The sequence below is a fragment of the Chenopodium album genome, chromosome 10 (assembly GCF_948465745.1).
Source record: "Chenopodium album chromosome 10, dcCheAlbu1.1, whole genome shotgun sequence".
NCBI classification, from domain to species: domain Eukaryota; kingdom Viridiplantae; phylum Streptophyta; class Magnoliopsida; order Caryophyllales; family Amaranthaceae; genus Chenopodium; species Chenopodium album.
In genome coordinates, this window is record NC_137843.1 from 63332994 (window position 1) to 63352424 (window position 19431).

At 35.3% G+C, this 19431-nt stretch overlaps 2 protein-coding genes across 3 annotated transcripts; both read left to right on the plus strand.

Moving 5' to 3' along the window:
• The first annotated feature begins 1686 nt into the window (after positions 1-1686).
• LOC145564603 (4-hydroxy-tetrahydrodipicolinate reductase 2, chloroplastic-like) lies at positions 1687-8548 on the plus strand. Its single transcript, XM_081624875.1, has 9 exons — positions 1687-1822; positions 1940-2155; positions 3574-3811; positions 4824-4957; positions 5057-5131; positions 5483-5584; positions 7317-7426; positions 7518-7605; positions 8218-8548. Exons 2-9 carry the CDS (start codon positions 1955-1957, stop codon positions 8284-8286), a joined length of 1017 nt encoding a protein of 338 aa, XP_081481001.1. The 5' UTR covers positions 1687-1822; positions 1940-1954; the 3' UTR covers positions 8287-8548.
• Positions 8549-11906: 3358 nt separating this feature from the next.
• Positions 11907-18958, plus strand: LOC145564604 (protein REDUCED WALL ACETYLATION 2-like). Of its 2 annotated transcripts, none has more exons than XM_081624876.1 (16): positions 11907-12173; positions 13660-13751; positions 14535-14681; positions 14773-14829; positions 14922-14994; positions 15230-15388; positions 15566-15715; positions 15797-16052; positions 16143-16258; positions 16456-16542; positions 16639-16727; positions 16813-16875; positions 16988-17044; positions 17279-17375; positions 17450-17608; positions 18427-18958. In XM_081624876.1, the coding sequence occupies exons 1-16, from the start codon at positions 12141-12143 to the stop codon at positions 18430-18432; spliced, it is 1641 nt and encodes a 546-aa protein (XP_081481002.1). In that variant the 5' UTR covers positions 11907-12140; the 3' UTR covers positions 18433-18958. The 2 variants fall into 2 exon arrangements, with proteins under 2 accessions (XP_081481002.1, XP_081481003.1); XM_081624877.1 differs by having other exon boundaries at positions 14538-14681.
• Positions 18959-19431: the final 473 nt, after the last annotated feature.

A 19431-nucleotide genomic window follows, 5' to 3' on the forward strand; every position in this document is an offset into this window, starting at 1 on the left:
AAAATAAAAAAAAATAAAAAATAAAACTATTTTTACTAATTGCATTTAAAAAAAGTGTATGAAAATTTTTTGATAGACTTTTTACTATGTTTTACTTTAAAAATGCTTTTTTTAGTAGTTTGTTTTTTTTTAATATGGAGTACTTATTTAACACTATTATTAAAATATTTTCTACGGAGTACAATCCTTATATGAAATTGAAATACTAAGCAAAAATACAAATACAAAAATAATTATTATAATACATCAAACAGTAGTACATCGTACGGGTTTAAAACTAGTTAGAAACAAAAACATACTGATGAATAAAGCCTATAAACTTTTATGGCATTTAATTTAAACAATAATTTTTTTTTAATTAAAAACATTATTTCTTTTTAATAAAAATATTGTCAATTAAGCAATAATAAGGGAGTGAACAAGGCCTTGTTACGAGTTGAATTCAAACTTTCCTTAGAAATGCGAGTGCTTTTAGACTATATCCATTAGTGAGACTCAACTTTAAGTATTGAAATACAAAATGAGTTGTTTTTTACCTCCTATGGTGATACCCAATTCACTTCTCAATTTACCAACTTATGTGAAATCTAATTTTTCAATGGTGTGACTATCTAAAGTATACTAATGTCATTTTCCCATTTATGGCCCACCAAATCCATATTATAAGTGTTTCAAAAAATAAAAATAAAATAAAATTTAAATAAATTACAAAATATATTAGGCAAAGTTTCATATGTGGCTGACCGCACCGTACGGCCAGCCGCAATATTATTTATTTATTTTTTTTCTCTCTCTTCTCTATCTCCCATTCTCTTTCTACTTTTCTTCTTCCCACCTAAACCCACTCCTTTCATGAACCCTCTTCTATCTCTCCTCTTTCCTCTTTCTCTCTCCTATTTTCATCTTCTCTAGTTAGCCCACTCAAATTAAACAAGTTAAATGGAGCAGCAGTAGCAGGGGGTAAAGAAGCTCCTCGTACTTCATCGCCGAAAAATAAGCTACAGGTTTTAAGGCTGAATTTGGCCTTTTTAGCCATATTTCAAGTGAAATTCGAAGTCAATATTTATATTAAGGTATTTGTTCGATTTAATTTTTTTTTTTAACAATTTTAATGGTTGTTAGTGGCACGGGAGTTGGTGGTGGTGAAGTGGAGTTTAAGGTTTTGAGGACGGCGGTTGAGAAAGGTTGGTGTTGGTGGTGGTTACGGTGGGTTTGGGTGTGGGTTAATGGTTACTAGGTTGGGGGCTACTAGGGGTTACTAGGTCGGTTAGGAGTTACTAGGTTGGTTAGGGGTTACTAGGTAGGGGGTTACTAACGGTTACTAGGTCGGTTAGGGGTTACTTGGGGTTAATAGGGGTTACAAGGTCGGTTAGGGGTTACTAGGTCGGTTGGGGGTTACTTGGGGTTACTAGGTTAGGGGTTACTAGGTCGGGGGTTACTAGGTCGGTCAGGGGTTACTAAGTCAGTCAGGGGTTACTAAGTCAGTCAGGGGTTACTTTGTCTGGGAGATTACTAGAGGGGTTACTAAAAGGGTTACTGATATGGCACCTTACTGCACCGACCAGAAACGCGCTGAATATATTATAATATTGATAAAAGGCTAGGCTTCACTTTTTGTGAATTGAGACTAAAAGTTGACTATTTAAAGTTAGCAACTTTTGTTATCCTTTGGAAAAAAAATACACTCTCTCCTACTTTAATCCGTCAAAGTCTCACCATTGGAGAGTTTTTCCTGTCTTACTTTGCTTCTTTGCTCACTCTTTCCCCTTGCGCTGTCCCAAAGTTGAATTTAGGGCTTTTTTTTTCTTTTCTATTTGCATTTGTAAGAACAAATTAGATTTGGATTTGTTTTTTTTTCAACCATATATAGTCATTTCTGCTGTATATAATCTTATAAAGAGTGCATTTTTACAAAGGGTATTTGTTTTTTTTGGTGCAGATTATTCTTATATAAATGGCATTTGTAGTAAAAGTTCCTGTGAATGTGAGTATTTCTTCACAATGCAAATTTGGTGGATTTTCTGGGAATATAATCAGAAAATCTGGATTTGAGAATGGGCGTAGATCGTTTGTTTCAGTTGTAATGTCAAGTAGCCCTGCTCCTAATGTCCAAAATCTTTCTATCAAGTCCAAAGATGTTGGATTGCCTGTTATGGTATAAACTCTTTACTATTCTCTTGATTATCTGTTCTTCATTTCCTGATTCTAAAACTTGCTGTCATGTTGAATTGAATCTTGCTGGAGTGTGTTCGTGTCGCAAATCGTTATATTGCTTGAGGAATCGATGGTCAAAATTGACGAGTTTCGTGCCCGGAAACGTAAACCTGGTTGTCTATGTTTTATTGATTAGTACAAACTATGCAATGTTTTGTACAGATTTATCAGGACTTGAATTATACGCGTAACACATTTATCTCATTAGCAAAATGGTATATTGTTCCATTCCTTTCTTCTATATACGAGTGACTCATACAGTCATACAATAGCTTATTCAACCTGATCACTGTTGTTTGATTTCCTAGTGTTTCCCTTCTGTTAAATTTATTGGCTGAATGGAAATTTTTATCAAGTCAAAACTAAACTGTTATTGTGTTTGTCACTACTCACTAGTATGTCTCTGTTGCTTCCCCGTGCTTGTTACTTATATTTGTGCACTCTCTAATAAATTATGAGAGTATGATGAATGAAAGTAAATGCTGATTGAAATTGGCTATATACACAGAATTATCAATGCTTTTCAAGATGCATAAGGAGAGGGGTGGGTGGGGGAGGGGAAGGTACGAGACACGGGGCTGAATTTATGGCTGACAATCTTTAACTGTGTCTTGCGATTTATTTATTTGTCTTTTTGAAATTTCAGTCTCACCCTTGCTGGAGGTCAATTTATTTGTTTGTTCTATGAAGCTTTCTGATTGATATCTTAGGTGTAAGCTAAGTTCTCTGATTCCGCAGCTAGATTGATCTCTATCTTGTTTGGTAATTCTAAATCAATTGGCTAGCATTGATCTGATCCTTTGCTTTATTGGTTTAGTTGTAAATGATCTAAGTGTTTGATGTATAAATCTTCTAGAAGACGTTGGTTGGTTGGTTGATCTTAGGATACAATCATACATTTTCCCATCATACTTATCTAACAATCCTTGTATCTTAGAGGAAGTTGTTAAAGTTATACCAATTCTGATACCTGTCCATTTATGTGTTTTTTACATGCACCTGTGAGGCTGTGACTAATTAGCAGAGTGAAAATGGTCTACTATAAATTATGGCATGGGCTTTAACTTATTCACATCAAATTATGTCTTAATATCTAGAATAATATGGTTGGATGCCAGAAAACATATACCTATTAACTATAACAGTTTGTGGTCAGTTACTAATTACAATTTTTGAGCTACTGAAAGAAACCAAAGATATGCTTCAATTTGACAGAAGTTGACAAACCATATAGTCATTATTGCTGTTGTTAGATATGGCATTTCACTTTTAAGTGATTCTGGTTGTAAGAACATCATGTGCTTCTGTTAGGCTGGCTTTTACTTAGAAACTTTGTTCTATGTGATTCTTTGATTATAGGTCAATAGTTGCATGGGCAAAATGGGAAAGGCAGTTATCGAAGCAGCAGCTAATGCTGGACTTCATATTGTTCCTGTATCATTCGGTGCACAGGAGGAGAGTGGGCAGCTTGTCCAAGTAGGAGATAAAGAAATTCAGGTCCACGGTCCTTTAGAAAGAGAAGATATCCTTGCCTCTGTCTATGATGAATATCCTGAGCTGATTGTGGTAGATTATACAGTGCCGACTGCAGTAAATGGTATGGAGAACATATGAAAACTTGTAATTTATATCTTTGTTTCTTGTTGCTTATAAATAATTAATGTGGTGCAACTGTTTGATGATTGACACTGTCTAACTTTATCTTGGTAATAGGAAATTAAGAAACCCCATTGTAAGTAATTGGCTGTAAATTAAAGGCTTAGACCTTTAATGTGGATGCATTTTTGTTGACCAGCATTATTCAATCATTATCTTATGTGCGATACTTCATTTTGTCAGTTCTGTGCTATTAAAATAAAGAGTTTGCTTTTTCTTTCCCTTGCTATATTGCATTTGACTAATTTAATTGATAATTAACTTGTGATCACTGGATTTTTTAAATTTATCATGTCTCGGCTTGGTCATTTTACAAATATATGGAAATGGAGTTTTTGCTTATCGCTGATACTTTGTGCATTTTTTTTTCTATGTAACTCTTCGTTATCCAGGAAATATTTTCTGTATTGAGCTTTCAGGGTAGTTTTTTTTTGGGATGGATTTTGGGGGGTATGAGGCCTCTCTCAGTGTTAAGGGGTGAGGTTACATTCCTCCTATTTTATCTGTCTACGATGTTGTCTTAAACAGGCTGGGAAACATTCATCATATTTATCTAAGATGTTATACTAAGCAAGGTCATGACATTTATTCATTTTTCTTATCATATGTGGATTTGACCTATAAAACTTCAAGCCAAGCTCTCTACTGATGTGCAACAATTTCGTTGGTCAACAGTAAAGCTAGATGGAGAACTACAGAATGCATGATCAATATATATATTAGCCCACCCTAGAATCATAGTGCAACTCTGATATAAATGTACCATCAATAAATGTTATGGCCTGATTGTTGAATAATTTTAAGCTAGACTCCAAGTTGCTATGTTTATTTCAAAATTTCAATGTATGGAGGGCTCGTTGATAATTTTATTGTTGGAGAAGTATCCAATCATGCTTTGATATTTGTAATTACCTTCTAGTTTTATTAATCATTTTGGACAATTTGGTATGCAGATAATGCAGAGTTGTATTGCAAAATTGGGGTGCCATTTGTGATTGGAACCACTGGTGGAGACCGGGATAAACTTCGTAAGACTGTGGAGGACTCAAAGAATTATGCTGTTATATCACCACAGATGGGAAAGCAGGTGTTTCATTTATAGTCCTGTATCACAAGCCAGTTTCAAATTATCTATTGCAGTTCTCATCACTGAATATCTACACTTTTGGGCTTTTGGCTATTCAAGGTCGTAGCATTTCTTGCAGCAATGGAAATTATGGCTGAGCAATTCCCTGGAGCTTTTTCTGGTTATTCTCTTCAGGTATTTCCTCTCATCATGCTCTCTCTGATGCATACAAAATAGTACCTTATGAGTTGCTTTCAACATGTCTGACTAGAAAGTTACATTAACTGTTTGGATGGAGCAGTCTCCATTTCAATATCATGCGCATGTCTTGGCAAACTCATTTGTGATAGTTTTTAGTGCTGTAAGATGAATGTAGATATACTGATCAATCTGAAAAAAATCATAATCGAGCAGTGTCACATCGCATTTGTATCTGATATACGGTTGAGTGTTGTCTGCCAATTATGAGTTTGATTCTATATCATAATTTTCAGTTCGATGACATGGTTTATTTGCTTAGTTAATATTGGGTATGACTGATACCAGGTCATGGAGTCTCATCAAGCCAACAAAAAGGATGCATCTGGGACTGCTAAAGCTGTTATCTCATGCTTTCAGAAACTTGGAGTGGACTTTGATATGGATCAGGTTAGACTCTCTTGTATACAGGGGTTAACTACCGTAGTGAAACCTTAGGATGACTATTTGATTACAGTAGGGTGGTTAGGAAAATTCAAATCATCTTTTTTGATAATAGTATATTACCTTCACATGGAGAAATTAGCATTACTAACCATCCATGATTGTGACTCTTTATGCCTCTTTTTGCAGGTTTAATGGATTTGTTAAATGTTTTGACATACATACATATTCACTTATTTAACCATTCAACCTTGACCTTGTCACCTCTGCTTTACAGTTTTATGGGTGCGGGGACTGTTTTGCCTTTTTTTTTTTTTTTTTTTTTTGGGGGGGGGGGGGGGGGGGGGAGACAAGTCTATACTGTAGTTTGCTACCTTAAATTTTTTAAATCTCCGTGCTTCTTTGTTAGGTAGGAACACTAGGAGGGAGTTTAATTCTGAATGCTTTTTGTGCCTGATCTTCCCTGAAGCTCTGTGCACCTTGCAATTGCTCATAGATTTATTAATATAAGATGCTTAGAAACTGATAATTTGTGGAAAACCTTTTATTGGTGTTTTCTTCTTGTATTTTTCTGTATATTGTTTTCTTCAGCTGTATGATCATTAACTGCCAAATCATAGTAGGTTTATGCTTCAGTCAACATATTATTTCTTATATTGCAATACTAGTTCTTTGCCCGAGGATATTCACTGAATTTTTTTTATTTTTACTAGTTACTTGCCCGAGGCTCGGATATTCACTGAATTTTTTTTATTTTTACTAGTTACTTGCCCGAGGCTCAGATATTCACTGAATATAGAGTATCTCTATTGTTGTAGGCCTTGTAGTTAGCTGACAAATTATGAATTTAAAATTGAGTTGGAATCCATATTTTTAGTATGAAATGAACATTTCATTTTATAGATTAATGAATGAAAATTCAAGAGAATATAAAAGATTTTCGAATCTTAGGGCCTGTTCATTGCAGCTTAATTTCAGTTCAGCCGAGCTCCAATCAGTTCAGTTCAGCTCTTAATTTCCTTCTCTCATAAAATATACATTTCAGCTCATTTCATTTCAGTTCAGTTCAGCTCTAATCAGTTCAGCTCAGTTCAGTATGTGAACAGACCCTTAATATACTTCATATAATTAAAACTTTTTTAGTTTGGTGATTTTCTATAAACTTCAGTTGAATTGGTTATGAAATTTAAAGGGTAAAAATCACTAATTTACTATGATGTTATTTTTAATCTTTTCTTATTTATATGTAAAGCAAAGAAAAGTATATTATTTATTTAAAGTTGTTGTACGTTATTGTTCTATATTTTGGGTTTTTAGCCTATAGATTTTTTTTTAAAAATAAATTATCATATTATATATTAAGGCAAAAAAAAAGAAATTTTTTTTTGGCAGGAACGCGATACATGTACTTACGAGATATTTTTGGTGATTACTCTAGTATATAGTATTGATACTAGCTTAGAGGTTTAAGAGTTTGTTATATACACCCGGGTGTACGGTGCACCCATGAGTATTTTGTTCTTATTTTGATGATTGTTTTTCATTTAATCATCAAATCAAGAACAAATTAACCTTGTGTTGCACCCGGGTGTATATAAAAAATTTCATAGAGGGTTGGAACTTTCTTAGAGGCACTAACATCTATCGTCCTTGTGTGATTTGAGTTGCTGTCTTCAACAGCTTTATTTGATCATAACGTGATTTTTTTTTCCTAATCCTTCACTCATATTCTTATCAGATACAACTAATACGGGATCCTGAGTTGCAAGTTGAGATGGTTGGTGTCCCGAAAGAACACGTTTCTGGTCATGCATTCCACATGTACCACTTAACGTCTCCCGACCAAACGTAAATTTACACCTATCTCATCCACCTATTTTAAAGCTATGCTTTATCTGTTCCTACTAAAGAGTTTGGAGCTTTTTGGTCTCTTCTTTAGGGTATCATTTGAGTTTCAGCATAATGTGTGTGGAAGGTCTATATATGCTGAGGGTACCGTCGATGCTGTGCTTTTCCTGGCGAAGAAGGTAGTGATCTTTTTCTTATTTGTGATGTTTTAATGGCATAATGTGTTTTTCTTCCGTCCTTGTGATGTTAGAAGAATGCACATTATGTTGAAAGGGAATTTCTCTGTTTTGATGAAAGCTCAACGAGCAAGTGCTTTTTCTTTGGGGAAATCTTTTTGTTGTTAATATTTGGAGTTCTATAGTTTTGGGGAAATCTTTATTCCTTCTTCCGGGTGGTTGGGAAGATTGGTTCAGGAGTTGTATAAGGTGTTATTGTTGAATTATGCTACTCCGTATTATGGAGGTGGGGATCAATTACTAGTTTGAATTTTTGGCTCAACGAGCTGTAGGGTAAGTGTTTAGTTATAATGAGGTGTACCTCATTTTCAGTGGTGGGCAAGTATGGTACCAGGGACGTTACGGACTATGGAGTATATTATAGATGTTGTGTTAAAATCTAGAACTTTTTGTATTGGCATATCAATTTAAATAATTTTGCTGTAAATTTGTAGTTTCTAAACATATTCCATAATTTTCTGGCATGAAAATAGGTTGCTAACTTGATTTTCTTGAATTTTTGGCTGTAAAAATGCTGCAAAAATCGACGAGGACTAAAAAATGTGGTTCATACAGGTGCAATCCAAGGCAACAAAACAGATCTACAACATGATTGATGTCCTGCGCGAAGGCAACATGCGATGATTTTGTGATACTTGAAGATCGTTCGCAATGCAGTGCAATGGTTCACATTTTCCTAATTTGAATCATGTAGATTGTAGAGCTAGATTGCCTATATATCTTTGTTGCATAGCAGGTAGGTATCTTTAGGAAAATCAAAGTCACAAGCTTGAGCAAAGTTTTGTAGTTTAGATTGTTAAATTGGAGGGAGCTCCAATATCTCAATATGAGATACAAGATTTGTATCTCAAAATGGCAAATAGGTTAATATAAAGAACTTTATAAATATTTTATACTACAACTTTTAATGTACTATTTTTTTTGGGTTGGGTCTTCTTCTTCACCAAATAATTTGCTCTATTTTCATTCCCCTCCATTTTCATATCTTTCTTCCTCCTCCTTTCCCAATATATTACTTCATCTTGTAAACCAACAACAATCACCCTTATAATTCCGGCGGTGAATTAAACGAAAACCCTAAGAAAAATGTAGAAATATAGGGCATGGTTAACCCAAAGGATATCAATGTTAATTTCCTCCATTGAAGCCGATTGTCGAGTTTAATTTCACCATTGAATCTCTTCGTTCCTTCATTGATGCTCTTCTGATTTTACTTGAATACAATGATATTCTAGATAGTTTTACAATTTTAACCCCATATTACTAGTTAAAATGGCAATACACCCCTTTGAGATTGCCTTTGAGATATGTGGTACATGGGAAAGCCCAAAGGATATCTAGGCTTGGCTGCCACTTTTTAGGTCAAAATCCGTTGTGATTTTTATAGCCTAAAATGATTCTATGCACAAGTTTAATGATTAATGTGTGTGATTATCAATAAGTAAAAATTATTAAAAACTGACATTATGTAAAATACCCACAATTCTGACAAGATTACACATTATGTTTTATCATAACTAAAATTCACAAAACTGGTACAACAGAGTGACAAATTTACATAGTACTCTGCAATTTTTATTCCGTTCACTTTTACTTGCAATGTTTTCGACTTTGACATTGAATAATATGATAGTTTCATATCTTAAATTGAAAGATGAATTCTTTCAAGTATTAATATATCAACTTAATTTTATACTGTATAAGAAATTTTCAGTCTTTTTGAAAGGTAATGACAAAGATTTCATGACTATATAAAATAATTTGTACTTTGTTATTTTTACTAATGGGAAAATTGCCACTATTAATGCAAACTTTGCTCCGTCTGCTATTATTAATCACAACTTTCATTTATTTTCTATCACTCCCAACTTTGTACCCTATTAATTTTTAGGAAAATTTGCCAAGAATAATACGACCTTTTAGTGGCCTTCTAAGAATGGAACGACCTATGGATTATTTCAAAATAGAACGACCTTTAATACAAATTTGCCGAAAATAGACCAAAAAACCTATAACATGTTTTACAGGTTACTTTTGACACGTGTCACATGTGTGATTGGTTAAAACTTTATTTATTTTATTTTAACATTTTTCTTTAATAAAAATTTAAAATTAAAAAAAAAAACCTGAAAAAAAACCCCCCCTTGCCGGCAGCCACCCTACCACCACCTGCTATCCCCCTCCCCAAACCCGCTGGTGGCTAGAGCCTCTACCTGGCGCTTACGGCACTCTCTTGACCCAGACCCCAACTCCGACTACCCATCCACTCCCCTTGAACCACCACCCGAAAATTCAATGACCCTAAAACCACCACTTGATTTTAAGGTTTTCGAGTGGTGGTTCAAGGGGGGAATGGATTGGAGACGGGCGCTGGAGGGGCGTAATGGATTCGCCGGCACAGGGGAAAGGGTTGGGGCGCTGGCCGGCCGCGCGGTGAGGAGAGGTGGGTTTTCAAGGGCAGGGAGGGGGTTTTAGAGTGGGAGGAAGGTGGTTCAAGGGAGGGGGAGGGGTTGTAGGTTCGGGATTTAGGTCAGGAAAGGTGCGCCGTCGCCGGGGGTAGAGGGCTCAGACCGGAGGCCAGGGGTGGAGAGGGGGAGAGCAGGTGGTGGTCGAGTGGCTGCCGCCTGCCGACAAGGGGGATGGTTTTTTTTTTAAAAAAAAAAAATTTCAGTTTTCTTAATTAGTTTTTAAGTATTTTTTTATTAAAAATTTTATAAAAAGAAAAACAAAATTGTCAAACAAATTGACCAACGACATTGTGACACGTTTCACTGATAACTTTTTAAAGCGGTTACCAACATGTCACGCTCCATTTGTGGCAAATATATGTCAAAGGTTGTTCCATTTTGAAATAATCCATATGTCATTCTATTTATGGAAGATCGGTGAAAGGTGGTGTTATTTCCGGCAAATTTTCCTAATTTTTATCACCCCCAATTAGTCATCTAACTTGATATTGCAAGTTACCAAACACGTGACAACACGAGACAGGTCTAAAAAAAATTAAAAAATAAAAAAATAAAAAAAAATTAAATCTTAACCCTACCTACCAGGTGGTAGCCCCTGCCACCTTCGGCAGGCAGCAACCCCTGCCTCTTCCTATCCCCGACCACCGGAACCCACCCACCTCAAATTCTCGCAGCCCTAAACGTCCAAAACGAAATCATTCGCCACGAAATCGGCCACTAACGATCGAAATCAGCCTGTTTAGGGTTGAAATCAACCATTTAGCCCCAAAACCCGCCGATTTCAGCCGTTTTAGGCCAATTTTGGTGGTCGTTTTCGGGGAGAGGGGGTTGTTTTTTGGTGAGGAAACTGCCATTTAGGGCTAGGGTAGGTTTTCCACCAGTCATGGGCTGGGAAGGGAGTGCGCGTGCGTCGGAGGTGGGCCAGGGAGGAGGCGTGGTTCGTCTAATTCCGACCACCCCCCTGGTGGTTCCGAGAGTGGGGTTAGGGAGGAGGCGGCTGGGGCTTAAGGAAGGGAGGTTGGTGGTGGTGGTTGATGATAAGGCTAAGGGATGGTTGGGGAATTTTTTTATTTTACTTTTTAACCAATCAGGTTGCGACATGTGTACAACTAATCTCAAGTTAGCAAGGTTTACCTCCTCAATCGGTTTCAAGGTGATAAAAATTAATAGGGTAAAAAATTGAGATTGATCGAAAATAAATTGAAGTTGAGATTAATAACAACGGAAGGAGCAAAGTTGGGATTAATGGTGACAAATTTTCCTTTACTAATATACTGTTTTCGTAATAAAATCTACAAATACACGAACCCATAGTCTATAGATACGTGTATAAAGAGGCGAACCATGCAACAGATTAGATAGCAAATGTAGGCCATTTAGTAGCAGATTTCATGTTAATTAATTATTGTACTAGCTCTAATTTAGCTTCCATACTTCAATCTGACGCATTAGGGATTTTCCTCGTGAGGACGGTTTCCTAATGTTATTTCTTCTTATTTTAAAAAAAAAAAAAAAAATCGTTAAGATTAAAAAAAAAAAAATCGTTAAGCTTTAATCTGTGACGAACTAGTGTATAAACTCCCTTAAAAAAAAAAAAAAAAAAAAAAGGTATAAACCTCAAAAAGAAAAGAAAAAAAGGAAAAAGAAGAGAAGTAAGAATTAGCGGGGAAAAAAGATTAGAAAACGTGATCAACTGCCAACTCAGCATTTTTTACTCTGCTTCTCCCTCTTCTGTTTATCCGCGTTTTTCTCTCCCCATCTCTCTTTCCATCTTCCCGGCGTTTCTTAAGCTGATGACCGACACACATTTTTAGGGTTTTCTCTCTCCAATTTTCCCCCAAATCTCGTCAGATCTTCCCCCAAATTCTAATCTCCAATCATTCTACTCTTCCTATTACTTTCAATGCTACTACATTTCCGTCCTCACTCTCACTGATTCGACAAAATCTGTGTCTAATTTGTTCGTAAACTTCGTTTTCTATTGAATATTATTGCGGAAGAATTTGAATAATGCCGACTCATGATCCTGCTACACCTGGCCAGGTTCAATTATTTTCAATGTTGGAAGTTTTTAATTTTAATTTTTGTATGATTTTATGTTTGATCTGAGTTTTATGCTGTATTGGATTTGATCGCTAAAATGTTGTTGTTGCAGTGTTATTGGTGGTAAGTACGTAGAAATTCCGATCTTTTTGTGTTGTTGAATCTGAGTTTTTGATTGAGGTTTTATTATTTAGAGGATAAGGCGTAAATCATTGTTGCTAGTGTGATGATATCGAATTTTTGATGCGGATTTGCGAGGAAAGTGTATTTGATTGATGTTAGTGTGATGTGTTAGCTTAATGTTTTATTCTCTCGGTGGAATATGTTAGTGTGATGATGCTGAAGTTTGATTCGAATTTATGAAAAATCGTATTGGTTGGTGTTATTGTCATATGTTAGCTTAATATTCAATTTCTCGGTAAAATATGTTAGTGTGATGATGCCAAAGTTTGATTCAAATTTGCGAGGAAATAGTATTCGATTGATGTTCAATGTAGAAACATTGAGGAAAATCAGTGGTATAGCTGGAATATGTCTTGTGAAAGTTCAATAATATAAATTAGTACTTGTATATATTAGTATATTACAACAATTACTTGGAACTATAGGTTTTATAATAAAAGCTTACAACTGTGAATTTTAGATATTTAACCTATGAATTGTTAGAAACAGTAGCAGTATGAATATATGATTGAAATGTAAACTTTTTTTTTTTTATTGCTACTAGGCCTACTACAAGGAGAGCCTATAAAATTAGAGATGGAGACAAATGGAAACAAGTACGAAGTACAATATAGGACATTAATTATGTACCTAGTAAAAAGAGGATAGTTGGGTGTGGATGGTAATTAGTGGGAAAAATAAGCAATATTGTGTCATATTTTGATGAACACTCCCATACATCCGATCTTGCGGTCACAAGTTAGGCTCCATCTATTGTGTCAAGCACAGTATGACTTTGTATGTGACTAGTTAGCTTCGAATTTGTATAATTTACTATTTTACTGTAGGTATGGTCGCATGGACATATCTCATATGGTTATGCACACATTCTACATTGATGTGATTTTCTATCGAATAAGTTTTTATTGGAAAATGTGATCTGGATGAGTAGTTTTAATGTAGCAAAGGTGTAGTAATGGGATGATAGATGATAACTTCCAAATTTCTATTTTAAAACTATTGTTTTTGGTAAACAATGACAAGGCAAATGCTGTAAGCCTCATATTCTACCTGGCTTTTTATTTTTTTTGGGTGGGTGGGTGGGTAGGGGTGGAAGGAGGGTTGCTTCACTTATTTTTAATTTATGCAACATGTTGAGTTCCACTTTACTTGATTTTGTAGAACAGACACTAATAAGATCACATCACTAGTGTTGAGACCTAGTTCAGTCTCCATTTTTTTTTCCTCCTGACATTTTTTTGTCTTTCTGTTACTACAGTTTATTTTATTTATTTGTTTTTGCTTTCTGAAAAATATCTTGCAGGTATCATTTGTCCTTGGACTTGTTCCAGTTCTTGTGGCATGGCTATATTCTGAATTATTGGATTATAGAAAAAGGTCTACCATCTCCAAAGCGTGAGTTCCAATTCTTGGCTTTGTTTAAGTTATTTGAGGGCATATATACCGGTGTTGGACCCACTATAATTGAAATGGAATATGTAGGATTTGAATTGATATTGTAATCCATGTGTTTGTTTTATTTATATACTTATTTCTTTTTTTTATTTTTTTTTATTTTTAAATGTAAACTAGTGACAATATGAAATAGCTTGGTTACATATATGAATAACGAGAACTTCTAGCCAGCAACGATATATGGATTTTTTGGCATGCAGCAAGAAATTACTATCTATGCCAAGTAAAGCCTTCAGTGAAGTTCAACTCTGTATCGATCTTCTGTTGATGTTAGACTCTAATGCAGGTTGGATTTTAAGGAAGAATATGGTGTCTTGTGATTTTTTTTCCCTTCTAGTGTTTGAGGTCAAGGACTATTGATAAAGAGAAACTTCCAAGTATTTATCAGGCTGCAACATTTCATACACTTATCTGGCCAAGTCTTATCTTTCTGGAAGTATAAAAAATTGTTTAGGTATTTAGTTTGTGGTGAATGTTATGATAACACTTTTTTGTGTGAAATATAGCTTTATATGCAAGGGGAAAGAGTGTTATTATCTGAATTCCCTGGTCCTGTTGTATGGGTGTTAACCTGTGAGTGCTGTATACCTGCCCAATAATATTGTGAACTTGTCATGTGGGCTTGTTTATTGATACAAATTTTGCCAATTGCTAGGTTAAATGCTACTCTTTGGGTTATCATCACTGTATATATAAATATTATTGCCTTTTATTTTCTTTTAGCAGGCATTCTGAAGTCAATCTGGTTGAGATTAGAAATGGTGCAAGTGCAACTGAGGACAATGAGAATGCTGTTTTGCTGGAAGGCGGAGGAACAAATTCGGTGCCTTTGGGAGCTCGAAATGAATCTTTCATGCATCATATCTCAAGGTTCAAAGATTGGCTTTCTTCTCAATTAAAGAGTTGTTTCAGAAGTTTGCGTTCTACTTTGTTTTGATGAGTCACTGTCTTATGTGTTCAGGTTTCTTTTAATGGACGAGACTTTCTTGCTTGATAATCGGTTGACATTGAGAGCTATGTGAGTAAATGAATTTTCATTGTGCTTCTTGTATATTAAGACTTGGACAGGTGGTCATTGTAGATTGAATTTTTTGTTTGAGTTTTGTTCAGGTCTGAGTTCGGTCTCTTTTTGGGTTACTTCTACTTCTGTGACCGTACAAATCTTTTTGGTGAATCTAAAAAGGTACTCTCCTTCCATCTTGTTATGCTTTTGCTTAAACAAGTGTAAAATTGTAAATAGAAACTAGATTAGAAGGCGGAGTGGCTAATTTTAATGCATGTAGTTATATACTGCTATCTGTAAATACTTAATATGCATGTAGTTTCTCGTTTTTTTTTTTATTTATTTATTTTAACCTCTATCAATTTCTAGATCTGACCTTAGCTTCTGAATCCGTTGTTGTCAATTTTGGATGCAGGATTACAATCGAGATCTATTCTTGTTTCTCTACTTTCTACTTATTATTGTTGCAGCTATTACATCATTTACAATACATACGGACAGATCACCATTTTCTGGAAAATCTATTCTTTATCTGAATAGGCATCAAACTGAAGAATGGAAAGGCTGGATGCAGGTTTGTTCCTCTTAACATTGATTGTTCCTCTTTGTATGATTAAATGAGTTTTATTTTCTGTTGGCTTTATATCCTCCTTCAATGCACGTTCTTCAGTAGAAAATGATTTATGGGGTATTGTCTCATCTTATGGGTTCTTTTCTTCGATTCTCAGCCATTTGTAATTTTCCCTGGCAGGTGCTTTTTCTGATGTACCACTATTTTGCTGCTACTGAGGTTTATAATGCTATCCGTGTTTTCATTGCTGCTTATGTATGGATGACTGGATTCGGGAACTTCTCCTATTATTATATCCGCAAGGATTTTAGCTTTGTGAGGTTTGCTCAGGTGTGATTCGCTTAAATTGGGATATTTAATCTGCGATAATTACTTGTTGAATTGCTTCTGATTTATGTTCTGCACAAGCAGATGATGTGGCGGCTCAATTTCTTGGTGATATTTTGCTGCATAGTCCTAAACAACAGTTATATGTTGTATTACATATGCCCAATGCATACTCTTTTTACTCTAATGGTTTATGGTGCTCTTGGCATTCTGCACAAATATAATGAGATTGGATGGATCATGGCTGTAAAAATGGGTGCTTGTTTTCTGACTGTTATACTGATTTGGGAAATACCTGGGGTGTTTGAACTGCTCTGGAGCCCATTCACTTTTCTTCTTGGTAAATATATTTGTCTAAAATGGGTGCCTTCAATTTAAATTTATTCTTCATATTGACTCTCTAGATCTAACAAATGTTCTGAAACTGAAGGTTATGTTGATCCTGCAAGACCAAATCGTCCTATCTTGTATGAATGGCACTTTCGCTCAGGCCTTGATCGCTACATATGGATAATTGGAATGATATATGCTTATTATCACCCCATGGTGAAGTTCATTACTTATCTTTCTCTTTTATAGCTCTTTTTCCTTTTCCTCCCATTTCTACAAGCAACTTCACTAGTCTTGTGGTATGGAAATGGCATTACTTATTAGAAACTTTTGGATAGTTTATATTGATTTATAGGTCTTTTGGGCTGTTGAGCTGCCCTTCATGTCTCAAGTTCTAAATATTTTTATTACAGGTTGAGCGGTGGATGGAGAAACTGGAGGAAGCAGAAGTGAAACGGAAAATAGCTATTAAAGCAGCTGTCGTGATTAGCTCTCTGTCGGTAATATCCCTAATTTGTATCATTGGCCATCTATTGTAAAGAAACTTTATGTTGGTAAAAGCTGGGATGATGACATAATCTCACTCTGACCTTTAGGTAGGGTATATCTGGTTTGAGCACATATACAAGCTAGATAAGGTTACATACAATAAGTATCATCCTTACACCTCGTGGATCCCAATTACGTAAGTATCAGTTACCCTATCTGTAACCTTAATTGCTGAAACCTTAACTTTGAAATCCTGATTTCTTCGTAATTTCTGTCATCAGTGTCTACATATGCTTGAGGAATGTTACCCAGCACTTCCGAAGCTACTCGTTAACACTTTTTGCGTAAGTAGCCTTCAAGACTACCCATGTATGGTTAAATTTGGAATACAATGTAATGATATCGTGATATCGGTGGTCTTTGCAGTCTTAATTGTGGTTGATTTTGGTTTCGCAGATGGCTTGGAAAAATCACATTGGAGACTTACATATCCCAGTTTCACATATGGCTAAGGTATCACACTGATCATCTTATATTGGTAATATGTTAGTTATCTGCTGGAATTATTATCTGGTGAATTGCTTGAGATTGACATTTACATGCAATGTTGTCTCCATTCCGGCTTATTCTCATTTTATGGCCTTGAAGAGTCCATATTTATTTCTATACCCATTTTGTTTAGTCTTGGAGTTCATTATCCAACTCAGTTAAAGTAATAATAAAGTCAGTCCATTGCTCCATTTTCAGATCTAGTGTGCCTGATGGACAACCCAAGTTGTTGCTGTCATTTATCCCAGATTACCCGCTGCTGAACTTCATGCTCGTTACTAGCATTTATGTAGCAGTAAGTTAATTACTTTTTAATTTTGTTTGTATGCCTTTTCAACACTTTTCATTGTGTATGCTAAATGTGTGCAGGTTTCATATAGGCTATTTGAATTAACTAATACATTAAAAGTGGCATTTCTTCCAAGCAAAGATGACAAAAGGCTAACGAACAACATAGTTGCGGCTTTGGCTATCTCTTGTGTTCTCTACACACTGTCACTTATGCTACTAAAAGTCCCTCAGATAATGGTGAGAATGACTTCTGAAAAGGTTCTATTATCTGTTATGGGTTTGCGTTCTGTAGAAGCTCATTTGCTCATGATAGGATTTTTATTCTCCATAAATTTCTTACTCGGTTTCCTAGTTGTTTGCATTACTAAAAATTGGTTGAACTTGAATGGTCTTTAATCACTGTTTCCCAGCATTGGATGAATTTAGCAATATGCTCTATCTCAAAATAAATTCTGTTTTGTATATTTTGGTATAATTCTTGGGTTATGGGCTTATGGATGTGGATTCAAGAAATTCACAGGGTGCCATTTTTTCCTTTTCCTTAACTGTGCTCAAATGTATACTCAAGCTTGAGCATTTGATGTTTCGTACAGTGTGTTCAGTCCTCTAATTTCCTTTTGTAGTTAACATTAATTAACTTCAACTTTGTGCACTTTTGTCCACATTATACTCTTCATTTGTTGACGGTGCACACTTTACCAGTCGGCTACAGGCCTATAGCTATAAGAATGGTGACTTCTTTTTTTTTTCATGTGTGTGTGTGTGTTTTCCAGAGCTATGTATGCTGTTCTATTATGCATCATCTTATAGGTTCCTCGGTTACAAAGTTAAAGAAAAAGGGTACCTTGTGAATTTATCGCATCTCAGGGTTATCCCATGATTTTCTCTTTCTCATCCTCCCCCTTTTGCTACTCCTCGACCTCTCCCTCTTCATTTGAGGTGAGGTGGGGGTGTTGATTCTTTTGTTGTGCTTTGCTGCGTAATAGACGAAATTAATAATCTTATTTGATGTTTGTGCTGAGTCTCATGTGGTGTATATTTTTGTTTGTCAACAGGTGTGATTAAAGAGCTGTATAAGTATTGAAGATGCTTGCAGAATCCAAGTCTACATAATTGCTTAGACATTGATATGTTATCATCTATCACGAAAGAACGTATCCGAAAAAGAAATTCAGAAAATACTATTCCTATGAAACCACGATGAAATTGAGGCAAAGTCTTTCTGATTTGTGTACAGGAGTAATCTGAAAGTCTGGTGAACACGTGCGCACAAGAAAAAATATTACATTCATTTTATAGCCAGTCTTTTTATATACTCCCAAATCCAGATGTAATGTGCTAAAAATTAGCAAGTCTAAGATGTGGTTACGATGACTCTTTTCTTGCGGCTTTTATGGTAAATTAATTGTGCTCTATGAACTATGCAAATGTATAGGTGGTGTTACCTCTTTGGTTTTAACATCAGCTGACGGTCTCCTACATTTTATTTGAATGCTATAGCAAACTATCAAGTGTAGAATTGTATGAGTTGGTTAGTGATATGTGTAAAACAGTATATTATTAGTGAATGCAGACTTCACCTTGGAAGTGACAGCTTCTAATGACAGTAGGCAATAATTAATACAAGTACTTTGTATTTCAGAAACAGGAATGAGCTCTGAACATCAGCAAGAGTCTTCATACAACTGATTGTGCTTTGCACCTTGTACCTGTGTGCTCATAAGTCATAATTCATAAGGTACAAGCACGTGGGCAAAGAAATACCCTCAGTAAAACAATTACTTTGTACAATTGGTTGTACATTGAAAATTACGCTTGTGTGGATGGGAAATGTTGCACAAAACATCTTTCTAAACTACCCTTTGTGAGCATTTTTGCCACTGCAAAGGTTGAAACTTGAAAAAGAAAAGCAACTTTGTTTCTTTAGTTTCATGTTTCATTTGAATATCTTTCTTGAACAAGAGACATTATAAAGATCCAAATTCATAAGTGTAGGCACATGTCATCATCACAATCTAAATACGGATGATGGCCACATTACTATATTGTGGCCACGCCAG

Bases quoted from the DNA above. Each gene is read 5' to 3' on its own strand.
- LOC145564603 (XM_081624875.1), top strand. From the start codon at position 1,955: ATGGCATTTGTAGTAAAAGTTCCTGTGAATGTGAGTATTTCTTCACAA. The intron at 3,812-4,823 runs GTATGGAGAACA...TTTGGTATGCAG, and splicing joins AGTGCCGACTGCAGTAAATG to ATAATGCAGAGTTGTATTGC. The intron at 5,585-7,316 runs GTTAGACTCTCT...TATTCTTATCAG, and splicing joins TGGACTTTGATATGGATCAG to ATACAACTAATACGGGATCC.
- LOC145564604 (XM_081624876.1), top strand. From the start codon at position 12,141: ATGCCGACTCATGATCCTGCTACACCTGGCCAG. The intron at 15,389-15,565 runs GTTTGTTCCTCT...TTTCCCTGGCAG, and splicing joins AATGGAAAGGCTGGATGCAG to GTGCTTTTTCTGATGTACCA. The intron at 16,876-16,987 runs GTAAGTAGCCTT...TTGGTTTCGCAG, and splicing joins TACTCGTTAACACTTTTTGC to ATGGCTTGGAAAAATCACAT.